Source organism: Phocoena phocoena, chromosome 6, assembly GCF_963924675.1.
Source record: "Phocoena phocoena chromosome 6, mPhoPho1.1, whole genome shotgun sequence".
NCBI lineage: Eukaryota > Metazoa > Chordata > Mammalia > Artiodactyla > Phocoenidae > Phocoena > Phocoena phocoena.
Genome location: NC_089224.1, coordinates 15,343,894 through 15,359,776, shown reverse-complemented (window position 1 = coordinate 15,359,776; position 15,883 = coordinate 15,343,894). Strand labels below are relative to the sequence as shown.

The following is a 15,883-nucleotide window of genomic DNA, read 5'->3' as shown; positions in this document are numbered from 1 at the left end:
AACATGTCCAATAGTAAATTGGTTTGTCCGAATCTGGCTCTACAAAGGCCCATCTCTTGCATTTGATTGACAAGTCTTTCTTAGCATTAGTAGTTTCTTTTGTTTTCTTGGTTTTTTTTTTTTTCATGTATTAGAGTTTTGGTTTGTAAAGTTCTTTTGTGGGTGGTTTTTCCTCTTTCTTTGAGCTCACTCATCCTTGCCTGGTGTTTCTGTGCTTGCCTGCCCCAGGACACCCAGTTAAGAGCCAGGTTTTTTTCTTGGCAGCTAAGAGCCATGTCATTACTGGGGATACCATTGACCCAGTTGGCTGGCAGGTGGCTTGCCCGAGGAATTCTTCACAAGGCAACATCTTTGGTCTTTTACCTTCCGGAAAAGGCCATAGATAGCTCCTTGGGGTGGTCAAATGTAGCTTTATTCTGTGTAAACTGCATAAATGGGGACACTCCCCCTCTATCCCTAGCTTTAAGTGGTTGGGTGGCTTTGATCACCTCCTCGCATGGGGCACTTTTTTTTCCTTTTTAATCCACGTGGACTGAAACCCCAGAGGCCTCTGCTGGTTTCCAGACCAGAGCCCAGCTGGCTCGCAGCCTCAGCCACGAGCACGATTCACTGCATGGGTGTTCCCCAGGCACAGTGACCATGCTTTGAGCACAGCTATGTCTTTCCCACCTACATGCTTTTATAAAACAATGCCAAGTTCCTTGGAAGTCCGCTCAGGTGATGTTCCACCTTAGGGAACATCAGGTACTGGGAGGTCTTTTTTATGCATTCATTCATTTCAACAAATGATTATTGAATGCCCACCAGGTGCCAAGCATTGTGCTTCTCTTCCTGTAACTCCTCCTGGCTTCTGCCTCTCCAGGAAGCTGCAAGCGCTTCTGTGCTCCTTAGCCTCAGGGAAGTTGGTCTTTCAAAGCCTGGGCAGATACTGCCTGCTAGTCACTGACCTTCCTGAATTCTGTTCTCCTAGAGTTTGAGCACCTTTAGGAGATTCTACTAGGAGTCCCGGAGAGGAGAGGGGATCGTATTTGCTGGAGAAAGAGTAGAGGAAATTTGGGGGAAACAGAAAAGAGATGGGGTCTGTGGATCCTAGTATCAGTGAGGACCCATCCCCCAAGTCATTGGCAAGACTTCAAAGGAAATGGGTTGTGTGTTTCACCGGGGGAGGCTGGATGCAGGCCCCAGGTTTCTAGTCTCAGCATAGATTCCTATGCCCCGTCCATGACACAGAAGCAGAGAGCCACCCAGAATCCACAGGACCACTATGGGCTTAGACAGTGAGGGTCTTAGAGGCAATCACTTCCAGTAGGTTCCATGTGAAAGTAACCAGAGTGAAAAAATCTCAACTGGTTATAGTTCTTAAACACAGACAAGACAGGGCAGCCAGAAAAGAGCCAGAGGGGCCTTCCCTGGTGGCGCAGTGGTTGAGAGTCCGCCTGCCGATGCAGGGGACACGGGTTCGTGCCCCGGTCTGGGAAGATCCCACATGCTGCGGAGCGGCTGGGCCCGTGAGCCATGGCTGCTGGGCCCGCGCGTCCAAGCCTGTGCTCTGCAACGGGAGAGGCCACAGTAGTGAGAGGCCCGCGTACTGCAAAAAAAAAAAAAAAAAAAAAAGAAACGAGCTGGAGGAAGAGCATCGTAGGCAGAGGGAACAGCCATTGCCAAGCTCTTGAGTCAGGAAAGAACTTGTAATGGAGGAACAGAAAGGAGGCCGGCATGTCTGGGATGTAATGGACAAGGAGAAGGGTACCCAGTAGTGAGGTGGAATTATGCTAAGGTGAGGCATTTCAAGCACCCAGGGCACAAAGCTTAAGGAGGCACTTGCCCTCAGGTTCATGGCTCCCTGCCTCACCCTAGTCCAGGCCTGGAGAAGGCCAGATCACTCAGAGCCTGGTAATAAGTTATTTTAATACATTGGGGAGCCATTAAAGGATTTTATGTGGTGGAGAGAATGATGTGATTAGGTTCACCTTTTGACAGATCACTCTGGTAACTTGTTACGGGAGAGCTTCGAGACAATCCCACAAAAGGGGACTGAGGACCATGGCCCTGTCATTGCCAAGTCTTAATATTCATTTTTCCTCCTGTCCCTCAGACCCCATTGTGGCAACAGGCTCTGATGTGTGGTGGCTTGGGCCTGGGGAAGAGAGATCTGGCTTTGGAGGTGGGTGTGTAAACATCTGCAAAGTCACGTCAGGTAAGGATCCCTGGCAGGAGCTTGGGGGCTGAGATGAGGACAGGCCTGAGCCCCGCAGCTCACGGGCCAGACTCCCCCGCAATCCCAAACCCCATCTGAATTCCTGTTACTCTGGCCCTTTAAAAAAGGAGCTGGAACTCAGGCTAGCCTGAGGCTATGGTCTCCTGGGAACCAAAGGACAACAAAGGCATCAGAGATTTGGGGGATAAGGACAGATGCCAATCTGGTAGAGCAGGACTGGGGGTGGATTTCTCATTTCTTTCTTCCTCTGGCCCTGCCATCACCTCTTCCAGCCCTGGCTCTTCTCCACACATTCTTGCTTACAGGAGTTTCTTAGTTGATTCTCTTGAATTTTTAGGTGAAAAAAAAAAATCAAATATTCTGCAAACAGTGATACTTTGGTCTCATCAAATTTCCAAACTTTCCAGTTTTTCTTTCATTCTTTCACCAAATTGCTTTGGTGCTTGCACCTGCAAGCCACTTGAATTTTTTCTTTGTATTCTACCTATATAGAGTTTTTTTTTTTTTCAATGCCCAGAGAAAATAATTTTACCACCATCTGTATCAGGCATCTAGCTATCTATTTCTGGAATTCAGTAAACTAATCTGTGGATTCACATTTTTCTTTGTTTCAAAAAAATTTTGTTGCATTTTTTTTTCTGTTCCAATAGCTCTGTTTCCTTCCTCAGGTTTATTAATTAACCATGTGTTGGATCTACAATGCAGATTTCTGTATTTATATTTTCTGTAACTGTTTTAATCTCTCTGGTTTTTCTTGGAACTCCATGTAGTTTTGTGTAGAGTTTTCTATGTCTGAGACTGGCTTTTAATTCACAAAAGATTTCTTATAGTTATTTAGATTTTAAGTTATATTAGTTTATGAAAGTAACATTTAAATATCTAGTTTTCATTAAGTTTTAAAATTTAACTTATAAATATTGTAATGTTATTAATGTATCTAATATACTTTATAGAAAATGAAAACAACTTTGATTAACTCAAAATGACAGAACAAATTTATTTCTCTTATACATCTGGTTCCAGTTTTACTCATATTTATGAAGTTATTAAACATTTAATTTACATTTTATAAATTTGATATATTTGATTTTCCATTTTCATTAGTTGCAAACATCTCTTTAAATTTAAATTTTTATTTTTTTGGCCACGTCACGTGGCTTGCGGGATCTTAATTCCCTGACCAGGGATTGAACCCAGGCCACGGCAGTGAAAGGAGCGAGTCCTAACCACTGGACTGCCAGGGAATTCTCTAATTACAAATGCTTATTGAGCAGGTTGTAGAGTCACCTGCAATTATAAGAAATAATACAGGGAGATCCCATGTACCCTTTATCTAGTTTCATTCAATGGCAACAGTTATAGTACAATCACAACCAGAGTACTGACATTGATAAAATCTACCTATCTAATTCATATTTTCTCAATTTTACTTATACTGGTGTGTGTGTATTTAGTTATATATAACGGTATTATATGTGTAGGTTCTCGTGTCCAACACCACAGTCAAGATGTAGAACACAAGGATTCCTCTTACAGTTCTTTTTAGTTACACTCATCTCCCTCCCACCTCCTCTCCCCTCTTCACCTTTTGTTCCCCACTTCAACTGCTAATTTGTTCTCTGTTTCTAAAATTGTGTCATTTCAAAAAGTTTATATAAATGAAATAGACTAAGTAACATTTTAGGATTGGATTTTTTTTTCTTTTTTTTTTTTTTTTTTTGCGGTGCGCGGGCCTCTCACCGCTGTGGCCTCTCCCGTTGCGGAGCACAGGCTCCGGACGCGCAGGCCCAGCAGCCATGGCTCACGGGCCCAGCCGCTCTGCGGCATGTGGGATCTTCCCGGACCGGGGCACGAACCCGTGTCCCCTGCATCGGCAGGCCGACTCTCAACCACTGCGCCACCAGGGAAGCCCTAAATTGAATATTCTTAAACTTAACCTTAAACATGGAGAGAACAGTTGGCTAGCTCATGCAAGCTGAGGTTACTGGTAGACAGTTTAATACCTGTAATACCATCTCAGGTTGCTTAGAGTGAGGAGATGTGAAATTGGGAGGTAGACTCCAGAGCTGTGGGTGACCCTGGTGATCCTACCCATAGCAAGGAAAGGCGCACTGGACGGTAATTTAGGGTCACTATGGTAGCAGGGGACTCTAGGTCCTTCCCTTCAGATGGGACTGTTTGCAACCCCCTGTCCCCTGCATGCAGTCCTTTCATCATCACTCAATCATTCCTCCTGTTTCAGGTAAAACTCTACAGCACACACATAGCATGCTTTTCTAACTGATTGGATTCGTCTAGTTTGTTTAATGCCTGACTTCTGTGTCTGGCTATTGGCCACGGCGTCAATTCTCATGACATTCTAAAGATGGAAGATCTTAGTCAGGGAGTGTTCAGGAGCATGGACGTGACAGTCAGGCTACATCTGGATTGAAGTGAGTTCCAACTCTGCACGAAGTAGCTGGTTCCTTGGCTAAACCTCAGGTTATTCCCCTGCAATAAGGGTAACAATCTCTATCTGAAGGGGCTGCTGCAAAAATTAAATTCATGTCATTTATATGGCAAACTTTGTATAAATAGTAGTTATCTTCATTTTCATAAGGCTTTACTCTTTGTCACTGATTCGTTTTCAACTTTGTTGACTCCAGTGTTTGCTGCTTCTGTGATGAACATGATTGCCTCTTTTATGTCTTTCCATGCCTCTGACAGTTCATTTCCATGTCATTGTTGGTTTATCCATTGTGACATGGAAATCAGGCTTTCTTTGATTTCCCTGGGAATGTGAAGTAGCTATTAACTGAAATTTCTTCTCTTTTCTCAAGAGAACTTTCCAATATACCCTTATCCTCTTTTTCCTATTATGCTTTCTTTGTTGTTTGTTTTTGCTGTAGAAATTCTGCATATCCTGCTGCTTTTTGTTCTGCTGGCTTATCTCTGACTGGGACCCATTCAACGCTCACCTGGTATTTGTCCCCAAAGCGTGTGGGTGGATGTGCCTTGATTTCCTTCCCCATTTATCTTGGCATCTCTTGGTAACCTCCACCCACAAGTGGAGGCCTTCGTGCTGATTGGGGAGAGATGGCCACTCTGCTGAGAAAGTTGGGCCTTTGTTTTCTAAGTAGCAAGCATATCCTTCCAGGTCATGTGTGGTCCATAACTGCTTGGTGGTCTTGCCTCTCAGCCTCACCCTAACCCTAACCGCCCATCATGGAAGCCTGGTCAGATAAATGGTACCATTGTGTGCCCCCTCAGCGTTCTCTCAGGCCTAATTCCACTTCAGTTAAGCCAGTGTGGAGTGTGGGTGGGGCTGGTGGAGTCAGAATCCAAATGGGTGTCCCTATTCTTCCTGTTGCCTTTTGCCCTCTACACCCCCAGGGGCCGGATGCCCCTCCAGGCCAGAGGCTGGGGCAGGGGACCTGTGAGGCCTTCAGAATCTCTTCTTACAACCAGGGCTGAAAAGGAGACTCATGACTCACCTCCCTGAGTTCTCTTTGCACTTGGTGTTGTCTTTATTCTAGATCCTTTTATTCTTTTTTTTTTGCAGTACGCGGGCCTCTCACTGCTGTGGCCTCTCCCGCCGCAGAGCACAGGCTCCGGACGCGCAGGCCCAGCGGCCATGGCTTACGGGCCCAGCCGCTCCGCGACATGTGGGATCCCCCCAGACCGGGGCACGAACCCATGTCCCCTGCGTCGGCAGGCGGACTCTCAACCACTGCGCCACCAAGGAAGCCCAAGATCCTTTTTATTCTTGAAAAACTATCCAGAAAGATAGTTTTTGTAAATGTGATATAATACCACCATCTTTTTAAAGAAATACTCTGGAAAAAACTGCAAGAGAGCAAAATGCATCTTAATTTTTCTTCATTTTTCTGTTCCCAGCTTTTCCTACCTGGGCTTTTGAGGGACACTCTCCCTGTGGCCTTGCCCATAGCCTACTGCAGGGCCCACTCAGACTGTCCCACCCCTGCACTAAAACCTGGGTCTTCAATGCTGTTAACTCAGGGGCCAGCTTGATTCAGGATGATAAAAGGCTTACATTTCAGCACCTTTCAGGGAAGAGGAGGATTTCAACCCTGGTCTCCTAGATTATAATAGCCCATTCTACACTGTCTGATGGGAAGAATTTCAAACCCTATTTAAGGTGGGTGGTGGAGTCATTTTTAGATGTAGCAAGGTAGTATAATTTGATGACCTGCAAATCACCATTCTAGTGTCTACCCCGCCTTGTTACCCAAAGGCTAGTACACCTTGTCAGTGACCCTTTGGTGTGAGTTGGACCTCTTCGCAGGTTCCATCAATAAGGGTCAAGGAAGGGCAGCGGTGGTCAAAGGGTGATGAAATTCTTGGTGTCCAGAAACTTCCTATTTATTCCTCTTTTACGTTCCTAGGGAGGGGAACAATGAACCGGAAAATCTGGTATCCCCACGACCTAGCATATAGGAGCCACCTCAAAGTGTTTGCCCAACTTAATTGATCCTAGGAGACAGTGTGCTCTCAGGGGCAAACCAATCAAGAGCACGCCTCTGTCGTTGCTGCCATGCCTCCTCCGGGCCGCATGGTGGCGCTGCGCCGCCGCCGAGGTCCGGGTGTTTCCTCTGGCTCCAGGGCGCGCAGGCTTCTGGGGATCCTCAGAGCTGCGGCGGCGACGCGCGGGGCGCCTGCGGTGAGTGAGGCGGGCGGGCCTGGGGGCGGGTCGCCCCGCTTGCTGGCTCGCAGCAGGCCTCGAGCTCCCCCCGGGCCTCTCGCTTCCGGGCCGGGGAGTGTCGATCGCGCCGGCTGAGCAGGCCCGAGGCGGCGGCGCGCGAGCCCGGGGACAGCGAAAGCGAGCGCAGCTGGGGCCGGGAGACCCCCTAGCTGCCCCACTACTGCCCTGCCTGGCGACCCTGGCCGCGTCCCTTCCCCGCCTCGGAGCCCGGCTCCTCTCCGATAGGAGGAGAGACCTTGGCCTTGGTCTAGGGTGGGCCCGGGACGCGCTTTGATCGCGGCCGTGTCCGTTGCCCCGCAGGTTCTCCCACCTGTCACCCTGGCCCTTCTCTGCTTGGACGGCGTCTTCCTCTCCTCAGCCGAGAATGACTTCGTGCACCGCATCCAGGAGGAGCTGGACCGCTTCCTGCTGCAGAAGCAGCTGTCAAAGTAAGCTGGTGTGATGGTGGCGTCGGGCCCTGGGTTGCTGAAAAGGTCAGGGTTCGCCCAGAGCCTCCTGTGCCCCTTTGCCCAGTGGTGCATCCAAAGTAACGGGCTCGCAGCTGGCTCTGACCTTGGCCTTTAGGTTTAATAATCTGCCCTCAGTCCTCTCCCAGTTGCATCTTTCTTTTTAAAAAATTTTTTAATTATCTATTTTATACATATTAGTGTATATATGTCAATCCCAATCTCCCAGTTCGTATCCCGCTCCCCCCCACCCGGTGTCCATACGTTTGTTCTCTACATGTGTGTCTTTATTTCTGCCATGCAAACTGGTTCATCTGTACCATTTTTCTAGATAACACATATATACGTTAATATACGATATCTATTTTTCTCTTTCTGACTTACTTCACTCTGTATGACAGTCTCTAGATCCATCCACGCCTCTACAAATGACCCAATTTCATTCCTTTTATGGCTGAGTAATATTCCATTGTATATATGTACCACATCTTCTTTATCCATTCGTCTGTTGATGGGCATTTAGGTTGCTTCCATGATCTGGTAAATGGTGCTGCAATGAACATTGGGGTGCATGTGTCTTTTTGAATTATGGTTTTCTCAGGGTATATGCCCAGTAGTGGGATTGCTGGGTCATATGGTAATTCTACTTTTAGTTTTTTAAGCACCCTCCGTACTGTTCTCCATGGTGACTGTATCAATTTACATTCCCACCAACAGTGCAAGAGGGTTCCCTTTTCTCCACACCCTCTCCAGCATTTATTGTTTGTAGATTTTCTGATGATGCCCATTCTAACTGGTGTGAGGTGATACCTCATTGTAGTTTTGATTTGCATTTCTCTAATAATTAATGACGTTGAGCAGCTTTTCATGTGCTTCTTGGCCATCTGTATGTCTTCTTTGGAGAAATGCCTATTTAGGTCTTCTGCCCTTTTTTGGATTGGGTTGTTTGTTTTTTTAATATTGAGCTGCATGAGCTGTTTATGTATTTTGGAGATTAATCCTTTGTCTGTTGATTCATTTACAAATATTTTCTCCCATTCTGAGGGTTGTCTTTTCGCCTTGTTTACGGTTTCCTTTGCTTTGCAAAAGCTTTTAAGTTTCATTAGGTCCCATATGTTTATTATTGGTTTTATTTCCATTACTCTAGGAGATGTGTCAGAAAAGATCTTGCTGTGATTTATGTCAAAGAGTGTTCTTCCTATGTTTTCCTCTGAGTTTTATAGTGTCCGGTCTTACATTTATGTCTCTAATCCATTTTGAGTTTATTTTTGTGTATGGTGTTAGGGAGTGTTCTAATTTCATCCTTTTACATGTAGCTGTCCAGTTTTCCCAGCACCACTTATTGAAGAGACTGTCTTTTCTCCATTGTATATCCTTGCCTCCTTTGTCATAGATTAGTTGACCATAGGTGTGTGGGTTTATCTCTGGGCTTTCTGTCCTGTTCTGTTGATTTATCTTTCTGTTTTTGTGCCAAGACACTAATATTGTCTTGATTACTGTAGCTTTGTAGTATAGTCTGAAGCCAGCTGCACCTTTCACTTGTAACCCTGAGCATCACCCGTGACCGAAGGGGCCCAGCACTGGAAGGGGAGTGGGGCCAGTAGCACCCTGTCGTAACCTCTATTGGCAGATCCTTTGCAGTCAGCCTGGGACCCGAGGGGGCAGAGGGAGCCTAGTGTTTAAGCCACCGTTAAACTGGGAGTGGACTCGGTGGGGCTCAGGCCTGGGGGCTGCACCTGGAGCCCCTGCTCAGCACCCCTTCCCGTTGCTCCCCAGGGTCCTTCTCTTCCCCCCACTCTCCAGTCGCCTCCGGTACTTGATCCACAGGACAGCAGAGAATTTTGATCTTTTGAGCAGCTTCTCTGTTGGGGAGGGCTGGAGAAGGAGGACAGTCATCTGTCACGTGGACATCAGGTGTGTATCCTGCCGCCTTGGAGGCCCCTCAGCAGTTCTTTGAGCTGGAGGCGGGGGGTTGGGGGCTGGTCGGTTGAGCTGGTCAGTGTCTGAGAGGGAACCAGGGCCGGGAGCCCCCAGGCCGCCACCTCTGTCCCCAGCCTCAGGTGCTTAGAGTCAGTGCTGCTTTCTGCTCCAGCAGCGGAGTAGATGTGCATTGTTTGTGGAATTCCTTCAGCAAATTCACCTTACGCACGCTGGGCCAAAAGAGAGAAAGAGAGAGTGGTTTAAACAGCGAAGGTGTCTGCCCAGCGTTGCCCTCAGTGAGCTTGTGCCCCGCAGAGGCCACGGAACGTGCGAGTACATCTGGGCTTTCACTCACCTGTTTCCACGTGCGTCTCGCAGGATCTTATCATGTTGACTACGATCCTAGCTTTGAAAGTTACCTATTTTTTTAATAACGCAGTTCCTAAATGCTAGTACTCACCTTACCCTGTGAGTAAGCGAAGACTCGGCGGTCTCATATTCGGTTTATAACACTGGAGGGAGAGCTGACTGCTTCGGGCTTGTTCAGGGCATCCAGCCTCCACTCTGATGCCTTGTTAAGGTGTTCTTGAGGGTCATTTTGGCTTTGGTTTTTGCCCAAGGCTGACTTGAGAGCCTCGTGCCTGAATGGCAGGTCGCTCCGTGAGCCCTTTTCCTTGGGACCCAGACACCGCCCTGATCACCGCCTGCCCCTGCTGCAGGTTACCCGCTTCAGATGGGCTCTCCGGCCCCTGCCGCCCTCCTGCTTCCCACCCTAGCAAGTACCGAGGTCCGAGGTCCACCTCAAGCCAGGGAGCGGCTGCTGGTCCCCGAGGAGCGCGGGCCGGCCGGTGGCATCGTGGACGCAAGCCGGACCAGGCTTTGTATGTGCCCCGGGCGCTGCGCAGGCGAGAAGAATGGGCGCCCCTCCCGGCCCCAGGGCTTCAGGGAGATGCTCCAACTGGCGGGCTCCCAGAAGAGCCCGATGACATCCGTGCCGGGGACCCCATCTCCGATCAGGAAATTCCTGTGTTGGCGACTCAGGCAGCAGAGGTCCGAAAAGGCCGTAGCAAAAGTGAGAACGAGTCACTGCCAGACCCAGTGGCCACTGAGTCCCCAGGGCCAGAGGATCACTCAGGGACGGGAGACAGGTCGGAGTCGGCCGCACAGCCTGGGCCCGGTCTGCAGCCAGACTTGGAAGACGGGAGTGGGAGTGAGCTGGAGAAGAGCCTGGCGGCGGAGAAGGAAGAGGACGAGGTGGAAGAGGAGGGACCGGGCAGCTGCTCCGCGGAGGACGATTACAGTCAGCTGCTGCAGGAGGTGATGAGCTCTTAAAGCCCGGAAGAGGGAGGGCGGAAGTGAGGTGGGTGTAGTCGAGGGTGGATGGGGGCCGAGGGTCATGGTGTGTGTGTGGGGGGGGCAGGTGCTGGCTGAGCAGGCCTGGGTGTTGGCTGATAGGGGTCCCTTAGGAGATGTGCAGGGAGGGACACAGGGGCCTTGCCCACAGGAGTCAGGACTGACACTGCAGAGGGCAGGAGGCTCAGGGTCTGGGATCAGGGGTGTGGAATTCGGTCCCAGCTCAATCATGTAGGTGCTATTCGACTGTGGGCAAGTCATTTGGCTTTTCTCAGTTTCCTCATCTGAAAAAATAGCAGGTAGTGATACACACTGCCCAAGGTAACATAGATGTGCACATGCTACAGAATGCACTGCAGATGTTGGTCATGAAAATCACTCTTCTGCCTGAAGCTTTGTCTTACAGATCTTGTACCCTTGGAACTGTGTGTCATATGTCCGCCCCTGAGCCTGGCCACAGTGTCAGTTGGGAGGGCGGGCATCCTGTATCGCTATTTTACAGATGAAGGATGGACGCCAGAAAGCCTTGCTTATTATCACGTCATTAATGAGAGAAGGAAAGATCCTGGGCCTGCCCAGCTCTGTGACTCACTGATGGCAACTTGGGGCAAAATTACTTAATTCGTTGACTCAGCTTACCCATCTGTAAAGTGGGCCTATAGAATAGGGTTTTCGGGATTCTGTGAAACATGATGTGTGTCCGTGCCAGTCACCCAGTGGGGACTCCCCTAAAACTCATGCTTCTCCATCTTCTGGCCCAGTCTGCCATCCTGCTGTCTTTCTCAGACCCCTACCCGGGGTGCTCACCTCCCTATCTACCCAGAAGCCTGCAGGACTCTCAGCGTGTGATTTTGAGAGCAGTCATTTGGAGTCATGTGTGTCAGAGCTCCCCTCGCTAAAGGGTCTGATCTCTCCCAGATAACGGACAACCTGACCGAGAAGGAGATTCAGGTAGAGAAGATCCACATGGACACGTCCTCCTTTGCAGAGGAGCTGCCTGGAGAGAAGGATTTTGCCCACGTGGTGGAGATCTATGACTTTGAGCCAGCGCTCAAGACCGAGGACCTGCTGGCAGCCTTTTCTGAGTTCCAGTGAGAGGCTTTGGGGAGGTGGGGAGGAGGGGGTGCCCAACTTCTGGAGAGGAGCTAGGACAGCCCTTTGTTGTGGGGGACAGTTGCCTGGCCCTCCCCCGGTGCCCAGCGATCTAGAAGGAAAGGCAGAAAGTGGATGTGGTTGCTCTGGGCTCTATCCTCCTGGGCAGTTGGCTTGCTGGCCGTGACTTCGTGGAGCAGGAGAGCTGAGGTTTCGGTTGCAGACACTCTCCAGAGGCCCGAGACCTGGTCCTGCTGGCACCGGGCAGCAGATCTCCGTCCCGGCCCCCACACACCCACGTGGTGGCCAGGACCCGGCGGGGCCCCTGCCTCCCCTGCTCCACGAACAGCCACCCGTCGGTCAGTCAGCAGGATGGGGCCATTTCCAGGCAGGAACTATTCCTGGGGTAAACTGGGCTTGAGCGGCCCTGGGGCAGGGTCTGGTGGAGATGGGAGATGGGGGTATAGTGAGAGAAAGATTTCTCTTGTTTCCCCGAATTCCTTGGATCCAAATCCAATCTTTTCTCCTTTTTTCTTTTTCTTTTTCCAAATGCTCATTTTCTTTTCTCCAGTCCCCCTTCTCTTTTCCTCCTTAGGCTTTAAAAACATCCCTTTCTTCAGGGCCCCCTTTCTGACTGCTTCCTGAACAGCCTCCCCTTCCCTCCCCAAGCCTGAGCTGGTGGACGGAGCCAGACTGGGGCCACTGGTGGTTTCCTTGGCCGGCGTGGCGGTGCCATGGAGAAGCCGTGGGCCCCAGGACTGCTCTGGCTTCCCACGGGGCCCAGACTCAGGGGTGCTTTCCTGAGCAGCAGAAAGAAAGTCGAACAGGGGCAGTTGCATTGACACGCTTGTATTAGGTCCTGTGCCCACCACACAAACCCTTTGCCTCCAGCCTCGGACCCCACGTGGAGGAGCCCCCTTCGCCCTTGGCATTGTGTTCTATGAGCTTTGCGTCCTGGCTTCCTCAGTTCTAGGAGTGGGAGGCCCATCCGACCACGGGGCTGGTGTCTCTTTCTGACGCTGACTGTCTGGTCTTCAGAGGAAGTCTGCGCCCAAAGGCCGTCTCCTTCCCGGAGGAGATGGAACTAGTCTTGGGCTCAGAGTGTTTGAGGGTTGGAGGTGGGAGGGCACTTCCTGTAGCAGGAGGGGTTTTGCCCATTTGCTCTCCTCATCACTCTGTCTCTTCCCCGGCAGAGAGAAGGGGTTCAAGATCCAGTGGGTGGACGACACACACGCGCTTGGGGTCTTTCCCTGCCTGGTTTCAGGTGAGGCGGGCCCTCCTCTGATTGCCATTGGGGAGGGCGGGAGCCTAGGTTTCCCTGGGTGGGGATCCCCCAGGTCAGGGTGCAGGCTACCCTGAGCCGGCGGACTGGCAGGGTGTCTCCCAGACCCTCCAGAAGTCCTGGGGGGCAGAGCAGGAGCCGGGCCAGGAAGCTTACGGCCTCGCCTGTTCATCTTCGTGCCTTCGGTTCGGAGGTTTCAGACTCAGGTGACCTTTACTGAGCATGTAGGGCCAAGCCCTACGGACTAACACATACTAAATGAAAGCACATGAAGGCGCCATTTTTTATTTTTATAAATTTATTTATTTTATTTTTGGCTGTGTTGGGTCTTCATTGCTGTGTGCGGGCTTCCTCTAGTTGCAGTGAGCGGGGGCTGCTCTTCGTTGCCGTGCGTGGGCTCTAGGCGCGTGGGCTTCAGTAGTTGTGGCGAGCAGGCTCAGTAGCTGTGGCTCGCGGGCTCTAGAGCACACGCTCAGTAGTTGTGGCACACAGGCTTAGTTGCTCCGCGGCATGTGGGATCTTCCCGGACCAGGGCTCGAACCCGTGTCCCCTGCATTGGTAGGCGGATTCTTAACCACTGCGCCACCAGGGAAGTCCCGAGGTGCCATTTTTATAGGTCAAAAGCATTCAAATACGGCAATTTCATACGGTTTGAGCAGATGCGTCTCCGTTTTCATTACAGCGCCAAGAAGTAGGTCAGGTGACCCCTATTTCACAGATGGGGAGACTGAGTTCCCTGGATGTCAGTGTGTGGTCAGGGTTACTAAGACTCTTGGCGTCAGAGCTGGAGAGGCCAGCCAGCCTCCTGGCTGTAGCCCTGGACGGTGCCCGACCTCCATCTTGGCCACTTTCCTGAGCTGCCCCTGCCACGCCACTGCTCAGTTTGGGTGTATTTGTAAAGAGTTGGTACCCCGCCGCCCTTGGCTGGGCTTCTCACAACAACAGCTTCTGAACATAGAGCTGGGAGTGACCATGGCCGGGGTGGGCCCAGTTCTCAGGAGAGCCTGGGGTTTCAGGGAAGGGGGGCAGTGTCTAGGGAGCAAGAGGACTGGGGCGAGGTAGGGGCGTCAACCCCAGGGAGGGAGCCACTGAAAGAGAGGTGGGGGCAGGGGGAGGCCCAGAGCCTTTCTGGTCCGCGGAAAGGAGGAACAGTGGGCTAGGCTTGGCCACGGCTGCCTTCCGGGCTCCACCAAGCTGTGTGGCACGGGCCGGCCACGTCCTGGCCCCAGTTTCCTCATCCCTACAGTGGCTTGGACCCGAAGCCCCTCCCATCTCTGACCTGCTGTGTCTGTTAAGTGGCCCGAGTGCTCCAAGACCTGGCACAGCTTGAGGCAGTGAGGGCATGTGCCCTGGGAGGGTCTCGAGTGGGGGAAGGGTGGCGTTTGTTTTAAGCTCCCAGGCTTTGGAAGGCGGGGCCTGCCTCTCCTGACGTCAGAACTGTAGGCTCACGCGGCTCCCAACCAGCCCGGGGCAGGAACGTGGAAGCTGGGCTCCGAGCTTGCTGTCCACCTGAGAGCGTGGGTGGCCCCATGCAGGTCTGCGGGCTCGGGGGGCGAGGCAAGCTCATGGGGCAGCCCTGTCCCTGAGCTCCGAATGGGTGTACAAAGCAGCTGCGTGGGCCTCGGGGTGACACTCGTGCTCCTGGGTCCTGCGGAGGCCTCAGCAGGAGGAAGAGGGCATGGCTCCAGATCTGTTGTCTTTCCGCAGCTGCTGAGGCCCTGACCAGGGATTTCTCCACGCTCAAGATCCGGCCCCTGACGCAGGGAACCAAGCAGTCCAAGCTGAAGGCCCTGCAGAGGCCAAGTAAGGGAGCCTGTGGTCTGGGTGGGAGGGCTGTGTGAGTGTTCCCTTGGGCGGGGCGGGCCCTTCCCTCCGATTCCCTCCCCTCTTCAGTTCTCTGCTTTAGGGCTCCTGGGCTGCAGTGGCCAGTGGGGTGCTCCTCCCCACCCCAGGGGGGCCCCTCAGCAGTGCTGTCTGCCAGCTGCTCTGTCCTGGGCTTGCCCTCCGCTCACACCTCTTGTGCTGTGGCTCAGGGGGAAGCTTGGTCTTTCTGTGTGGCCGGGGAAGCCATGTTTTGCTGTAGGGTAAAAAGCTTGGGCTTCGCTGTGGTGTGATCCTGGCTCTGGCACTTCTGTAAGTTGGCCTTGAGCAAGTCACCTAACGTCTGTGACATAAGCACTGGGGTGAATAAGAAAGCCTGGCACACATGCCCGCAGCGGTGAGGGGTACACAGGAGATGCCTTATAAATGACATCTCCTCCCCTTTCCTCTCTTCCTTCCAGAAGCACGAGGGGCGCTTTAGAGGCCAGTTTTCCATGGCTGCAAAGCAGTGGCTGGCAAAACTGGCCTGGGAGAAGCCTGCTGAGGCGGTCCACATTCTTGTGGGTTACGTGGTCTTTGTCCCAGACGCCTTGGGGACAATAAACATCCTGTGTGTTGACCCAAGAGCTCCAGGTGTCCCATCCTGATTTGCTTTCCCTAGGGGTAGACAGGATTAACACTGCCGCTGCAGAGAAACAGGGAGGGCGCAGAGAGGTGATAGGATTGGTCAGGACCCCACGCGGGGGGGCCTGGAGCCCTAGGCGGCCGCCTCTCACCAGCATCTGATCATGCTCTAATGGCCTCTGAGGCCGCTGTGTTGCTGGGAGGAGAGGCCATAGCCTTGAATTCAAGTCCCCACCCCATGGGGCTTTCCTTTTAGAGCTTCTGCGTCTGGCAAAGGAGAGACCACAGACAAACACAGCCGTGGCCCGGAGGCTGGTGGCCCGGGCCCTGGGGCTCCAACACAGAAAGAAAGAGCGGCCTGCAGTGGAGCCTCCCCCGACCCTGAGGCCCTGAGAGGCCCAGGCGGCTTGGATTGGCGCCCCCCG

The 15,883-nt window shown here is 51.8% G+C and overlaps 1 protein-coding gene across 1 annotated transcript; it reads left to right on the top strand.

The window, feature by feature from the left end:
• Positions 1 to 6,752: 6,752 nt before the first annotated feature.
• Positions 6,753 to 15,851, top strand: R3HCC1 (R3H domain and coiled-coil containing 1). The gene is made up of 8 exons (XM_065879851.1): positions 6,753 to 6,878; positions 7,221 to 7,348; positions 9,143 to 9,280; positions 10,006 to 10,603; positions 11,558 to 11,730; positions 12,925 to 12,995; positions 14,721 to 14,816; positions 15,715 to 15,851. Exons 1-8 carry the CDS (start codon positions 6,753 to 6,755, stop codon positions 15,849 to 15,851), a joined length of 1,467 nt encoding a protein of 488 aa, XP_065735923.1.
• The last annotated feature ends 32 nt before the right edge of the window (positions 15,852 to 15,883 follow it).